Source organism: Polyodon spathula, chromosome 17, assembly GCF_017654505.1.
Source record: "Polyodon spathula isolate WHYD16114869_AA chromosome 17, ASM1765450v1, whole genome shotgun sequence".
Classification (NCBI taxonomy): Eukaryota; Metazoa; Chordata; class Actinopteri; order Acipenseriformes; family Polyodontidae; genus Polyodon; species Polyodon spathula.
In genome coordinates, this window is record NC_054550.1 from 19,549,805 (window position 1) to 19,565,881 (window position 16,077).

The following is a 16,077-nucleotide window of genomic DNA, read 5'->3' on the forward strand; positions in this document are numbered from 1 at the left end:
GCTCTCCCGTACTCTCCTCTGTACAGCCACCCACAGTGCAGCGAGCTGCAGGCTTATATGCAGGTGACCATGGTCACCCTCTGCACAAGATTTTTAATTACTCCTGGCAGAGGACGAGCTACTGACCTTGCCTCTGTCAGAACACGTTTAAATAAAAACAAAACAATAGCAAAACACGGCTAAGCCATCATATTTAAATATAAGAAATAAATCACAATAATAACAATATAACAAAACAAATACAAAATAATAAACAGTAAACACAAGGGCGGAGGGGTACCCCGTTCTAAAAATAAACAAATAAATAAACGATCATCGCCCTCTTGCAGGACCTTAATTGGTAATAAAATGTTATTTTTAATGCAAACATTATGGAATTTTCCTGACACACTGGATTCTATAGTAAAAATGTTTAACACAAATTCAATATTACTGAGACTATTTCTAAAGCACTTATTTTGTATTATTAGGAACACAATATAATAGAAAATAAGAATGCTGTAAGTCACAGTGCATTAGGGTTATTTTATAGACAGCTTATGTGGAGGTGTATAGCCTTCAGAAAAAATAATGCTAGCACCGAATTTATGGAACACTGTTTGAGTATAGAGCCCTATTACAAAGTGGATGTAACCTGACACATTAAAATGTCAAGCTGAAAAGCAAATTATTGCTTAATAGGCGGCAATGATGCACCCTCCCATCAATTTCAGTGCATAAAAATATGTGTTGAAGTTAGAGCAAAGCTTATCATTGCAACTCATTTTTATTTATTTATTTATTTATTTGATTTTATTTATTATTTTTCAATCTACATAAACAAGATCTTCCACTCAGCTCAGTATTTAAAATGTCACATTAAAAAATATTCTTATGGAATTACCGATTTAAGAACTTGCAAATATGGTTTTCATCTTGTCATTCAATGACATAGGGTTAATTACTGACAAACCGTTTAAAAAATATATTTATTAAATGTCTATAAATACAAATTGTATTGAAAGGCAGAATATTTTATTTAAAGCAATATTAGAAGCAGCTTTGTTATTGGCATTTAATTGTGTTAATAATTCAGAACTGTGGGTACACTGATTATTATATCATTATCTTGTTTCCCATAATCTTTATTTAATTATTTTACAAATGATAAATAATTACAGTACGAATCCAAGATCAATTTTCATACCTGTTTTTTGTACTCTCATTCGCTCGGTTTACACGCACATGAAAATCGACTCTACAGTTAGCTCGACTTTAAAGGCTGGGTCATTCGCTTTCTCACGATAAAAATAGCCGTAAAAACCGATATAAACCTGAACAGGGATCGTGCTTGTGGCTCACGAGATTTCAGCAGTCAAGATCCAGTTCTTCTGACTTAATATCACGTAATCACCAGCAGAAGGGTCGTACAAAACACACACAAAATGTACATTTATGGACTACTAGAACTGCCGCGGTTATACTCATACCTACCACTGCCGACGGCAGTCATTATCACAGTACATTTTAAATATCTATTTTAGTTAATAGCACTTATATTACTGAATGGAAATATATTCCTGAACAAGATTTCAGTTTGAAACTTACACAATTTACCGCTAGCCCCCTCCCGCCATAACATAAATGTCAAAATACAGAACCGTTTACTTTACCGTTACAAGAAAGGAGAGCTGCATCTTTGCTGTAACCCCCTATTTTCTTTAATGACGTTTCAATCCGTGTCACCTGATCTGAGAGCAGGGTTGCCAACAGACTCCAGAATCACAGGACACATTAAGTCAGGTTTTGTAACTCACCTCTTTAAACTGCAATGTATTCAGTAAAGTGAGTGTGAATTGTGAGAACTGTCGCTGAATTATTTGAAATCGCCACAATTAAACAATGAAATAAATTTACTATACTGCTGAAGTAATTCACAGTCTCTTTACATGTTGAACATATTGCAGTTAAAGAGGTGAGTTAAAAAACCTGACCTGCCTTAAAGTGTCCCGAGATTCTGGAGCCTGTTGACAACCCTATCTGAGAGCTTTAAGTTAAAAATTACAGTGATAAGTGATCTGAATCTCCCTGCAAAATAAAACTCACATTGATTTAAATGCACCATGTGTGTAACACATATCAAATGGTTTTAAAAATATTTTAATAAAACACACCAGTTCCCAAATAAATCAACTTGTACTGGCACATTACAATAACATCATTTAATTTACTAAAGCATATTGTTCAACAACGCCTTGCACATCTGACAGTTGTAAAGTAAAGTTATATATATATATATATATATATATATATATATATATATATATATATATATATATATATATATATATATATATATGCGCACCGGTTATTTTTATTTATTTATTTTTTTATATCAGTACGGTCTCTAGAACATGTTTGACAGACAAAGCAACAAAGCACTAAAGTCTACAACAGTTTGCCGTTATTATATATTACAGATTTACTGCATATCTTTACTCCATCAAAAACGTGATGTGAATGTGCTGTTGCATACGGGGGTATGTTTGCATTTGGCAGCTGAGTGACGTGTTTAGTGTGTTTCACCGAATCCTAAGTATTCAGCCGAATCCGAACCCTGCTCAAAAAGTAGCTATTCGGGCCGAATCCGCAACAGAATCCTAGATTCAATGCATCCCTAGTTTTTAATATAAAATGGAAATAACATATGATTTCTCTTGTGTGTGTCACTCGCAGCACAGAATCCAGGTTGAGCTGCTGATATTTTCCCTGGTGCATTTCTTGTACAAAACAGTAATTGATGGCTGCTAGGTCAAGTAGAGATAACAATAACAACAGGCTTGTGTGTATGTGTGTATGTGTGTGTGTGTGTGTGTGTGTGTGTGTGTGTGTGTGTGTGTATATATATATATATATATATATATATATATATATATATATATATATATATATATATATTGTAGGTTATAGGTTATATAAAATAAAACATGTATTGTAAAAGGCGGTTCAATGCCATTGCCCCTTGATTATCCTACATTACCCATGTTTTATTGTCGTTGTTAGGTAAAGGTTCAGAACTGACATATGATTTGGCCTAGTAATCGGTACTGAAAGGTTTGGAGTGATAGCCAGAAAACTGTATTACAGCCCTGAATTATTTATATGGTTTATCATCGTGTAGGGAATGAATCCAGGAGAAATAGGCTCAGGTTCCCAGCCCTAACCTCCTGGAATATTTCAGAGTGCACTGTTAAATCTAGTACACACACACACACACACACACACACACACACATATATATATATATATATATATATATATATATATATATATATATATATTTTAACCTCACTAGCTGCGACAGTACCAGTAACGGTACTAAACGGTTTTCAAACAGGAGTCGGCCTTAGCCTGTGGCAACTGAATCTTTTTCTAAGTGTATTTAATTTCATTTCTGCCTGTTAAGAAATCAAAATAACTGATGTTTTCAAATTATACAGCTCTAAAACTCATTGACCAAATCCTAGAATTATTATTTTGTGCAAATTAAGTTAATGGTTGCTGACAATGCTTTCCCTTTAAAGAACACAATTATTCCAGTAAATCTTACTTGATTGCCACCATTTCAAAGGTGGTACACTTTTCTATATGAAAGAGGCGGGCATTTCGGTATATTTTAGTTAACCAGTGGTGGATCCATAAAAATATATAAACCTAGTATATATACTCATTCACCCCCTACCACTAATGTCACATTTTAGTGAAATATTTGCCCATTCTTTATGGGAAAATTGCTCCAATCCTGATAAGTTTGTTGGGGATCGTCGATGGACTTCAATCTTCAAGTCTCGCCATAAATTTTCAATTGGATTCAAGTCAGGACTTTGACTGGGCCACTCAAGAACATTAATTCTCTTCTTGTTCAACAACTCCAGTGTGGCTTTGACTTTGTGTCATTGTCCTGCTGAAATGTGAATTTCCTCCCAAGTTTCAGAAATGGCTGACTCAAACAGGTTTTCTTCAAGGATTCACCTGCACTTTGCACCATCGGTTCTCCCCTCTATCCAGACAGGCTTCCCATTCCCTGCTGAAGAGATGCATCCCCATAACATGATGCTGCCACCACCATGCTTGACAGTTGAGATTGTGTTGACTGGATGATGTGCAGTGTTGGGCTTGCGCCAGACCTAACGCTTGGAATTTAGTTCAATTTTTGTCTTGTTTGACCACAAAACCTTTTTCCACATGTCTGCAGTATCATCTACATGTTTCTTCTCAAACAATACGTGATTTAAGATGAGGCTTTTTGAGTAATGGGTTCTTCCTTGCCATCCATCCTAGGGCTCGCAAAATCGCTAACATGACGTTCCGGGACAAGGTGTTCTGTGCTTTAATCAAACAGCGGTTTCTCAATCGAGATTCTGCTCACAGATCATCCCAGTAAAACACAGGGATGTTTTTCCCCAGTAAAACAAACAGCGGTTTCTCAATCGAGATTCTGCTCACAGATCACCCCAGTAAAACACGTTGTAGACCAAATCCCATGAGGAATGCTGTAACACCCCTGACAACTCAAGCAATCCTATCTAGTCAGCGCGCTGGTATATGTCACATGACCGTGTCGCTACACTGAAACGACGGTTAAAGTGGACGCTACGACAGGCAAAGTAAATACTTTAAAGGCTATGATTTTTTTTTTTTTTAAACGGTTACAGACTGGAATTACAAGCTACAGTACTCTGCTCACCATGATTCACATTTTGTTATCTTGTTGTTACCTTTATTAAATCGTTAATGTTATTTCCCAACCCAGGAAAAAAAAAAAAAAAAAAAGATAGTTATTATCACTGACTCAGATTTAGCACGTAGCATGTTGACATCGCTTTTTTCATGTCTTTAATGTGATTTATAAAATGTACCGGTAATTTTTATTTTAACTGTGTGGTGCTTGTTTGTAACTTACAGTACCGAGTGCAGCAACGGCCTGGGGTCCAAACCGACGATTAAACAATGATTTAAAAATTAAAATTAAAAAAAAAATCAAACTGCTACTGATGTTGGCTTGTCAGCTCTATGCAACCGGCACGGCAAAGCAACATATTATTTATTTATTTATTTATTTTTTAAATAAGGAACCATGATTTCAATTAACATTTGCAATTCAAACAAAACTGAAACTTTAATGCGCTTTTATTCATTTTTCAATGAAGAGGATATAGCCAGAATACTGGATGCAGAATGCCACAAATTGGGTAATGTACTTATAATTCTACTTTGACTCACAATCTCATTATTATTATTATTATTATTATTATTATTATTATTATTATTATTATTATTATTATTATTAGTGCTAGTAGTGATAAATACTGTAATAATAAAGATAATCAAAGAATAAAACAGTTCTAATATTATTAATAATTTAACTAATGCATTTATCCAAGGTGACTTCCTTAACTTACTCCTGCAGTTTATATTGTTCATTTTGGATTGTCCTTTTACAATAGCGAAGAAAGGCTTTGGATCCAAACAGGGTTGTTATAGCGAAGGTGTACTGTGTTTAGTATTTGACTTATATGCTTAATACACGACACTTGCACATTTTAATATATATAATGCATGCACATTTATTATGTCTTTTTAGTTATTTTTTACCTCCCACAGTGTTCAACATTTAACAGAGGGTATAAAGAAGTTTGGACAGAATCCAGTATCATCCCTTACAAAAAAGTAATATACTGCAAGTATACTTGTGCCAAAATTATCTTGTTTTAGTATACTATTGGTACCATTATACTATCCTATTTTGGCACAAGTGTACTTGCAGTATACAACTTTGTATATTCTTTTTTAAACAATGCAACATCGTTCTCAAATACTGGGCATTTCTTAGATTGTATCTTACTTCTCTTCTGCATACCTGCATTGTCTCTTGCTAGATATGCACCTCCAGATTCTGACAAATACTTTTAGAAAACCAGGAGCAACTTCTGCTCTAGATCAAAAAGCTATAATGCTCTGCAGCTGCCTGCCTATGTGGATAACTATTAAAAAACTAGTAGAAACTAACTAAAAAACAAGTCTGGGAAAAAGAAATGGAAGTCTGGAAAAAGTATGGAACTTTGATGTTGAAAAAGTGCATGAGCCCTGAGATACTGTACCTATATTGAGTAGAGTGTACTTTGTACAAACCACAAGTCCATAGGTCAGTTATGGGCAACTTGACATTTTTTTGGACAACTAAATGTCGACAATGGACTGTCCGGAGGACAAGTACCATTACCAAAATTTTGCGAGCCCTGTGTCCATACAGGCCAGCTTTGTGTAGCGACCGGCTTATTGTTGATGTGTGAACATTGACTCACATCTCAGACAGAGAACTTGAGATCTCTCAAGGTTATTGTTGGCATCAGAGTAACATCCTGGACCAGTTTCCTGCTTGCCCAGTTGCTCACTTTGGGAGGGCGACCTGATCTGGGTAGTGTCTGGGTCCATTTCTTACTGTGCTGAGAGGGATACTCAGCGCCTTTAGAATTTCCTTCTCCTGCTCTGTGCCTCTCTACCACTTTATCCCAGACTTGTTTCAAAAGCTCCTTGGTCTTCATGGTTGCTTTGTTTGATCACTATGTGAGTTGCAGCTTGAAAGTCTTTGTATACCAGAGGGAAATGATCTACAAGTTAAACCACTTTGAGTACACACAGGCTGAAACCATTTCACAAATGTTGTGACTTTTCAAACAAATCATTTGTACCTGAGATGATTTAGGGCTAAAGTAGCAAACAAGCTGAATACTTACGCAACTGCAATTAATCTGTTTTGCTTTGTAAATCTTACTTATTTATATTCTATATGCATTTTTTATTTTATTGTTATCATGTGGAGTTACACCTCATAAACGAGCAATTTTTTCGTGCACATCAAAAACATTGTCAGAGCAGAAGGAAGCAAGTTTTCTTCCAGGACAACCTTGTACTTGGCTTGATTCATGCCAAAGCTGCCCGATTCCAGCCTTGCTGAAGCACCCCCAGATCATCACCGATCCTCCACCACATTTCACAGTGGGTGCGAGACACTGTGGCTTGTAGGCCTCTCCAGGTCTCCGTCTAACCATTAGACGACCAGGTGTTGGGCAAAGCTGAAAATTGGACTCATCTGGGGGTGCTTCAGCAAGGCTGGAATCAGGCAGATTTGTCTTTGTGAAGGGTGCATGAATCAAGCCAAGTACAAGGTTGTCCTGGAAGAAAACTTGCTTCCTTCTGCTCTGACAATGTTCCCCAACTCTGAGGATTGGTTTTTCCAGCAGGACAATGCTCCATGCCACACAGCCAGGTCAATCAAGGTGTGGATGGAGGACCACCAGATCAAGACCCTGTCATGGCTAGCCCAATCTCCAGACCTGAACCCCATTGAAAACCTCTGGAATGTGATCAAGAGGAAGATGGATGGTCACAAGCCATCAAACAAAGACGAGCTGCTTGATGGTCACAAGCCATCAAACAAAGCCGAGCTGCTTGAATTTTTGCGCCAGGAGTGGCATAAAGTCACCCAACATCAATGTGAAAGACTGGTGGAGAGCATGCCAAGACGCATGAAAGCTGTGCTTGAAAATCAGGGTTATTCCACCAAACATTGATTTCTGAACTCTTCCTAAGTTAAAACATTAGTATTGTGTTGCTTAAAAATGAATATGAACTTATTTTCTTTGCATTATTCGAGGTCTGACAACACTGGATCTTTTTTGTTATTTTGACCAGTTGTCATTTTCTGCAAATAAATGCTCTAAATGACAATATTTTTATTTGGAATTTGGGAGAAATGTTGTCAGTAGTTTATAGAATAAAACAAAAATGTTCATTTTACCCAAACACATACGTATAAATAGTAAAACCAGAGAAACTGATAATTTTGCAGTGGTCTCTTAATTTTTTTCAGGTGTGTGTGTGTGTGTGTGTGTGTGTGTGTGTGTGTGTGTGTGTGTGTGTGTGTGTGTGTGTGTGTGTGTGTGTGTGTGTGTGTGTGTGTGTGTGTGTGTGTGTGTGTGTGTGTGTGTGTGTGTGTGTGTGTGTGTGTGTGTGTGTGTGTGTGTGTGTGTGTGTGTGTAGTAGTGTGCACATTTTTTATTTAGATCTCCCAGAGTGTAGATTATTAAAATAGAACCAATTATTTGATTTTATGTCAAGTAGACAATGTTTTGTGACCTCGATTACTATTTTATTTTCTTTCAATTAGTGAAATAAACAAAGCTGTTGTTGGTCCTTTTGTACGCAGTCGAGTCAACTGTTTCAACTTTGAAAATGGCAGATACTACAAAAACATCAGTAGTTTGGAGGTATTTTGTTTTGGAGGACACCTAAAAAAAAGTTAAGTGTCAGCTTTACAAGAAAACTCTTGCATATAATCAATCAACTTCGGCCTTGCTTAAACATTTAAAACATATAATTCCAAAGAAAGCAGAGGACAAGATACGCTGGTGTGTTTATATTTGTTAAATTAAAGATGCAGTTGTAGTCAACAATTATATATCTAAAGGCCTATGTGATTTCTTTTGATCAGTTTGTAAAGTAATTTGGTCCACTTAAGCTTCATACGTGTTTTTTAAATTTGTGTTGAGACCTGAATGCAACGGGGTCGGAGATATTATTAAATCAATGTAACAAAGTATTTCGGAATGCATTCATCAGAAACGTTGAATATTAAAACAGGTTAATTCTTTATTTCAATATGCTGATACATGGATAAATAAGACTTTATAAGCTGGTCTCGTGGCGTCCTTTACCGTACTCTATACATAGGGTGATAACTTTAAACACCTTGATCGTTTTAGAATGTTGCATCTGGGGTTTCTAGTGGACCCTCTAAAAGCGAAGCTTCCACTGTCAACACCTCCGCCCAGCAAGAAGCTAACACAGCAAGGCATTCGCACTTATTTGACAAAAACACCTTGTGCAGGTAAGTAAGTTTAAAACACATTGCAGTCAAATTAAAACATTTTTTAACTGCATAAAGAATTACAATTTGAGTCCTTTATTTACCAGTATTTCATTTTAAGGTTGTCATTTTGTATTTGGTTGCTTACTATTTATTGCACTTTTTTGTTTCATAAGTGAATATTGTACTTGAACTAGTTATTATTTTGTGTCATTGAATTCTATAAGTTGGTTTGGATAAGGGTGTGTGTGCTAATAAATAAGTAAATGAATAAATAAAATCGCACAATACTTCAATTACACTGTGTAACAATTTTTTTTTTTTTTTTGTTCCTGGGCAGTATGTGTTATTTCCTAATTTCTTATGCCTCAAAAGTATAGAAAATGGCTATTATTCCCCACAAACTTTGCTTTTGTGACCAGGACAGTGATATTTCAAAATATCACTATTTCCAATGGGAAAATGGGCAAATGTGTGTCTTTTCGTTCACATAGTCAGAAAAAAACAACATATGAATCCAAATTAACATGTATTTATACTAAAGTAATACAAAGATGACTACAAAAGATTTAGAAGTGAGAAGTTTTTCTAGATTTAGAATTATACTGTATTTACAGTATAATTGTAAATCTCGAAAAACTACTCATTTTCAGGGGTGAGGCAGTAATTACATGTGAATAGAGAACTAATTTATTTAATTGTATTTTCTAGGCCATTCCATTTGTGTCACTCACCACTGACATGTGGACCTCAGTAGGTACAGACTCCTGTCTTGCAGTGACATGTCTGATGACTTCAAGATTATCTGCAAATTGCTGGATGTATACAGGTATATATTTTTTTTTTATTAAAAAAAAAAAAGTAGGCTTTGAAGAAAAATATAACATAATTTTGCGTTTGAATTTGCCATTTTTATGCCATTAGCTTTTAGACTGATAATGTTAAAATAATAAATACACAATAAGTGTATTTTTAATTCTAAATATTTAAAGTTTCAGTTCTAAGAAGTTTATTGTATTTTTTTTCAGTGTGATTCTATTCAGTGTGATTCTATTAACTTTTTTCAGGTTTGTGGAACGACACAGTGCAGATGCTATTGCTACATGTCTGGACAGTATTATTCTAGAATGGGGGTTATCTGGTGAAATCAAGTGCATTACTACCGACAATGGGCCAAACATGATTTTAGCAGTCAAAAAACGGAACCTTTGGCATATGCCATGTTTTGTCCGCACTCTGAATTTAATTGTGAAAGGTAGCTTGGCTGCAGTTCCAGAACTTGCTGAAGTAAGAGACAAGTCAGAAGAATTGTTGGCTTTTTTGGTCAAACACAGTTGCAAAGGAGAAGCTTGCAAGTTTACAGCGAGACCAGAAAAGTAGGGAACTGAAGCTAATGCAAGAGGTTGAGACAAGATGGAACTCCACATTTCTAAGGTTGGAACGATTTGTGACGCTGAAGGAATCCCTTTCAGCAGCAGTAGTTACACTAGAGGCATCCCTTCCCACTATCTTTCCACAGGACTGGGCAGCAATGGAAGATGCAATAAAGGTAAATCTGACCTCTTTATTATTTTCTATTTAAACAATTTACATTTACTTTAGGATGAATAAAACATCACTTTCAATAAAAGTGACTCTTAACAAACTAATTGTTATATAAAAGTGAAATTATAAATCATTAATAATGATTACTAATGTTAAACCTGAAGAGGAAAGTAATGTTTATACATGATTTCCACTCATTTCTTATATGCAGGTATTGACACCATTTCTGTTTATAACTGAGGAGATTTCGGATGAGCAGAATGTAACTGCCTCCAAGGTGATCATTTTGGTCCAAAATCTACAGAGAAATACTGTGACAATGTGCCAACAATTCCAAAAAGGTTCCATTGGTCACAGTATATCTGATGCACTGAATATGTGCCTTGGCAAGTGATGTGGCAGCTATGAAAGCACAAGGTACAGTACAAACTCCTTCTGCTATTCTTATTAGAAAAAATAAGAAATTATAAAGTAATTGTCTGAGAATGTGTTTTTTTATACTTGGCATAAGTAATTATTCCTGTTTCCAAAATGGATGCAATGGCACTCATAAACAGTTATGTAGTTTCCTACATTTGACTTCTTCTTTTGTGTTCATAGTTATTCTAAATCCATTTGTAGATTCCTTGCTGCGGCCATGCTGTTGGACAGATTTAAAAAACTTGCCTTTGGAAACGAGGAAAATGCCGAAATGGCGATAAGGGCACTGACCAATGAAGCAAACCAGTTCCAGCTTCCAGAAGCCTCTGGTCCTCCAGCTGCTGCTGAAACAGCACCATGATCATGGAAGCACCATGGAAGCCCTGATGTTTGGGCAGAGTTTGATTCCAAGGTAAGGAAAAGTTAATTGTGACCCTATTGAGTTCATACTTTTCATCTGAATTAGTTAACTGTCAGATTTTATCTACTATAGTCAAAGGATTGGTAATTCCAGATTGCAATATTGTACCTTTCTTTGTGTCTTTTTTTCACAATCTTAAAACTGAATTTGCTTAATACCATCTTTTGCTCATTATTTGAATTTGAAATAAAAAATAATAACCTGTTCCTTTTTCTAATATTACAAGTGACACAGCAACATCCAAATTTAGATGTTGTGTCTGAAGTCAGAATGTTCCTGAGACTCCCCAGTACCCTGAGGAGATCATGTCCACTTGACTTTTGGAAGTCTCAAGGTACAAAATTTAGCATTTTAGTTAAACTTTGTAAGAAATATCTGTGCACCCCTGCAACTTCTGTTCCAAGTGAAAGGGTCTTTTCTAAGTTGGGCCAGCTTATTTAAAAAAAAAAAAAAAAAAAAAAAAAAACACTCCTCTCTAGGAGCAAAACAAGTTGTGGCACTGTTTCAGCACCACAGTTGCACCAGTTAATATGTCATTGTATAAATGGGTCAAATTCTATTAAACAAATGTATAAAAGTTGCTCTGTGTAAGGGGGATTAGAGCTTGTTATTGTTTATTTTAGTTTTTAGTTTCTAAATAATTTATTGGTTTTATTATTTATTTTAGTTTTTGTAAATAGTTTATATATATATATATATATATATATATATATATATATATATATATATATATATATATATATATATATATATATATATATATAAAATAATATACTTGTTTACAGAAAAGTGTACAGGAATGTCTTTTTTTAATGGAATGGAATCGGAATTGGGTGGAATGGCTTTTTATAGAATCTGAATCGGCTGGAATAGCTTTTGGGAATCGACTCCTGGGATCAATTCCACCAGTTCTCAAAATTAGAATCGATTCTGGAATTGACTCCAAAAAAATTGGAATCGAACAGCACTACTTTCAATACTTTTGCTGATTATTTAATTATTTAATTAACTTATTTATTATTGAATTGTTTTTATTAGGTCTACACAGAATGCAACAGACTTAAAAACTTCCAGCTTCATCTTTTCACTTCTTAGGATGCATTTTTTTAACAAGAGGTTTAGGTTGGGTATACCGGTTTGCGTATGCCCGCTAGTACAAGCACCAGCACCTTTTTAATCAACAAACTGGTTCAGAAATCTGGAAAGAAAAAAGATCTGTTGTGTCGTAACTGTTGATTTATGTTACCATATATACCTTAATAAGGGACCAGCTCACGAAAATGCCACCGACTTTGTTTCGGTTCAGTTGTATCTTTTTTTCGGTATTGTTCAGTTTGGAATTTTATGCAAATGTTAGTTTCGGTTTGGCAAAATTGTAGTTGAAATTAATAAATTGATAATTTCCAATTTAAGTACCTTTGCTGGTGTCCAAGATCTTCCAATAACCCAGCTGTATATTTCTGTAGATCACTTCTTTCCATCTGTGTGACTTTCTTTAATTCACTACGGATGAAATACCACAGCTCCGTCACGCCGTTGGCAATTCTGCGCCGTAAAATCTCTTGATTTTTTCCAGGACCTGCCAAAAAGAAAGAAAAAAAAAAAGATTTAAGCAATAAATAAACATTGAAATGCAACCACAGAAGAGTGTGTCAATGGTGGGTTAGTAATTATAATTGGAGGTGAGTGTTGCAGGGGGACAGGTTAATAGTTACACTCTGGTGTGCCTGGTGTACTTGGAGGGTTAGACATGATTCTGAGAGTTCTAGAGGCCACAGGGATAGAATGACTTATTATCCAGGATATAAACTTAAACAGAAAACAATACATACCTAAGCAACATAAATACATGTATTAAGATAAGTCTTATTTCCTATTGTAGTGGGTCTGGGGCCAAGCACATAAGGTGATTGTTTATTGTAAATATGAGTGTTGTGATGGTAGAAATAAATAATAGTGGGATTCGTTTTTAACACTCTGTGTGAAGCAGCCTGCCTGCTGTGTTTATCAGCGTGTGTGTGATTATCAGCTGCGAGCTGCTAATCAGCAGGTGGGTGTGGTGCAGCAGAGCACCAGGAATAAAAGGGTCCCGATTATACAGATCAGGGCTGCTGTTAGTCATAGAGGTCTGAGCGCTGCTCCTGCCCAAACATTGGTCTGTCTGTGCTGCTGAAACGACTGGGTTCTGGAAATGAAGCGACCCCCTAATGGAACTCTAATGGAGACCAAGCATATATCCAAGGTTGGAGTTGGGTGAACTGCCTGAGCAACAGGAATTTAGTTTCAAGATAGAAGATTCCACCCAGTATAGCAGACAGGTGTGGAAGAGGGACCTCCATTTTGTTAGTGGAGTAGCGCACGCCATTTTCATGGCAACTTTATTTGGATTTTTTTTTGTACAGTGTTTATTTTTGCTTTTTGTACGCTGGAAGTATGTTCCCCGTGCGCTACCATTGTTGGTAGCGTCACGTGGGAGGAAGCTGTTTGTGTAAATAAAGCAGTACTCGAGGGAATGCCGCAAAGTGCTAGTGGTATTCAGACACAACGTGTGGGTTGAGACTCTGGACTGACCGTCTCCAGCCTGCTTCCTGAAGTTCTCGATCTGCTCTTTGGCCTTAATGAGCTGCTCTTCCAGCGCCCGTACTCTTCCTGCCGAGGCAGGGCCCTGATCAATGGGACCTTCAGGGATTCTGCAAGAGAAGAAACATACAGATTAGAACACAATGTTCCTTCAGTAGAATTCTGCATTCTCAGTGGTCCATCAGTTTTCTAAGCTGTTCCAATATCCAACACAATGTCAGGATTAGGAACTATGTGCTAACCACGTATCACTGCGCCACCATAACCAAAGAAAGCACCTGTCAAAATACCTGCTGTCACGGAGTTGTCTTGTCATATCTTCCAGTTTATATCAGTTTGCACTATGAACCAGTTTGATATTTTAAACGCTGTTTTGGTATTCTATTTGTAGTACGTACCATTTTTTGTAACTTCGGACGGATGCAGTTGTCAGACATTCAGTTTTATTTTACTCCTTTAAGTTGGTATCAGCTGTCGTTTTGTGAAATTGACTCCATTTTTAACTGGATATTTTAATATTTTTCGACAGTATTACATTAGTACATGTGATATCTTAACCATCCAACTCTTGCCTTTCTTGACTCTTGTCTCCTTTACTACCGCGCACTCACTTTACAGTGACAAAAAAAAAAAACTCGAAATGACATTAATTGGACAAATGGCATAAATTGGACTGTTAAATACTTAAATGACTGGCTTTCTGAAAAACAAAAAAAATCTATTTCACTTTAAATTAATTACTTAATAATTAATAATCTTCATCCCAACAAAGCATCTTAAACTCTTGTTTGGTATACGCTAGAGCCAATGGGAGTGAATTACCTAGCAACAATGTTACTTAGAACATGCAGAAAGGCAGGCACATCGCAGAACAGGGTTTTAGCTGTCAGAACAGAGGGCAGACCAGCAAGCTCTCATTTACGTGAGGATCATCTAAAACTTGAAAATTTCAATGGAAGCTCCTGAGAATATTAAAACTTTGATTTGGAAAGAGCACGTGGGTGCTAAAAGAAAAATTAAAGAACTTTTAAACAGCAAAACTGTAAATAGTTATGATGGTGATAGCTACCCGCAGAGACATTGGTAGATTTTCTACAACACTGATTTTCACGTCAACGGGGGATTTTCAAAAGAAAACATTTTATGGTAAGCTTGTTTTTATGTTTATTTCTACTACCATTATTTATACTGTGTACTGCTTTGCATGTTAACTTTGTTTTCTGAAATAGTTACACTGGAAAATAATTTAATTTTGTTGATGCAATATGTAAAAACGCAGATGTCACAGTTGAAAACGCAGATTTTGAGATGGTATGCTTTTTACAAATGCACATTTTTTTATTGTCTTATTTAGTGGTCGCCAATTATTTTTATTGTTTTCTCCCCAATTTAGTAATGTCCAATTAATTTTGTGCTGTGCTGACTCGGGATGGGCGAAGATGAACACACGCTGTCCTCCGAAGTGTTTGCCGTCAGCCAAACACTTCTTTACACACTACAGACTCACCATGCAGCCACCCAGAGCTACAGCGTCGGAGGACAACACAGCCCTGGGCAGCTTACAGGCAAGCCCAGCTAGACCACAGGGGTCGCTGGTGTGTGGTGAGCCAAGGACATCCTGGCCAACCTAGCCCTCCCTCCTCCCGGGTGGTGCTCGGCCAATTGAACGCCACCCCCCTGGGAGCTTCCATCCTCGGTCGGCAAAGGACTCAAACCGGCGACGTCCAGTCTATAGGCACATCCTGCACTCCACGCAGAGCGCCTTTACTGGATGCGCCAATCGGGAGCCACAAATGCACATTTTTAAAGGCTTGCGCGACCTCTGCATCTCATTGCTTAAATAACCTTCTGATGTGCGCTTAACCATTCGGAACCATGACTTCTACATTTAACACATTTTTTATCTCCAAGACTCATCAGACTGAAGCAATATCTTATTGTAGTAACGTATTGCAAGCTTATTGTAATGAATCCCACTGCTTTTATATATAAGCTTATCATCTTTTCAACCACGCATCTAATGATCCACACGGTGATATCTGTTTACTTGAAGTACCACTTTCATAGCCTATTGTCACTCCTGGAATAATCCACCAACAACACGTTATATTGGAGAGGGCATTGGCAATGTTCATAGCCATTCTTCTCAAACGTGTTGCAACCCCCTTCAAAATGACTTTTGTCATGTATATTTTCTAACAAA

General features: G+C 36.4%; 1 protein-coding gene across 6 annotated transcripts in view; it reads right to left on the reverse strand.

Annotated features, from left to right (window-relative positions):
* LOC121330142 (alpha-(1,6)-fucosyltransferase) overlaps window positions 1-16,077 on the reverse strand; it is a 286,595-nt gene that overhangs the window by 54,324 nt on the left and 216,194 nt on the right. For all 6 annotated transcript variants that reach the window (XM_041276439.1, XM_041276437.1, XM_041276438.1 and 3 more), the window contains 2 exons: window positions 13,866-13,984; window positions 12,711-12,873 (listed from right to left, as the gene is read on the reverse strand). In XM_041276439.1, the coding sequence (XP_041132373.1) occupies window positions 12,711-12,873; window positions 13,866-13,984 (282 nt within the window). The remainder of the gene's footprint in view (window positions 1-12,710; window positions 12,874-13,865; window positions 13,985-16,077) is intronic.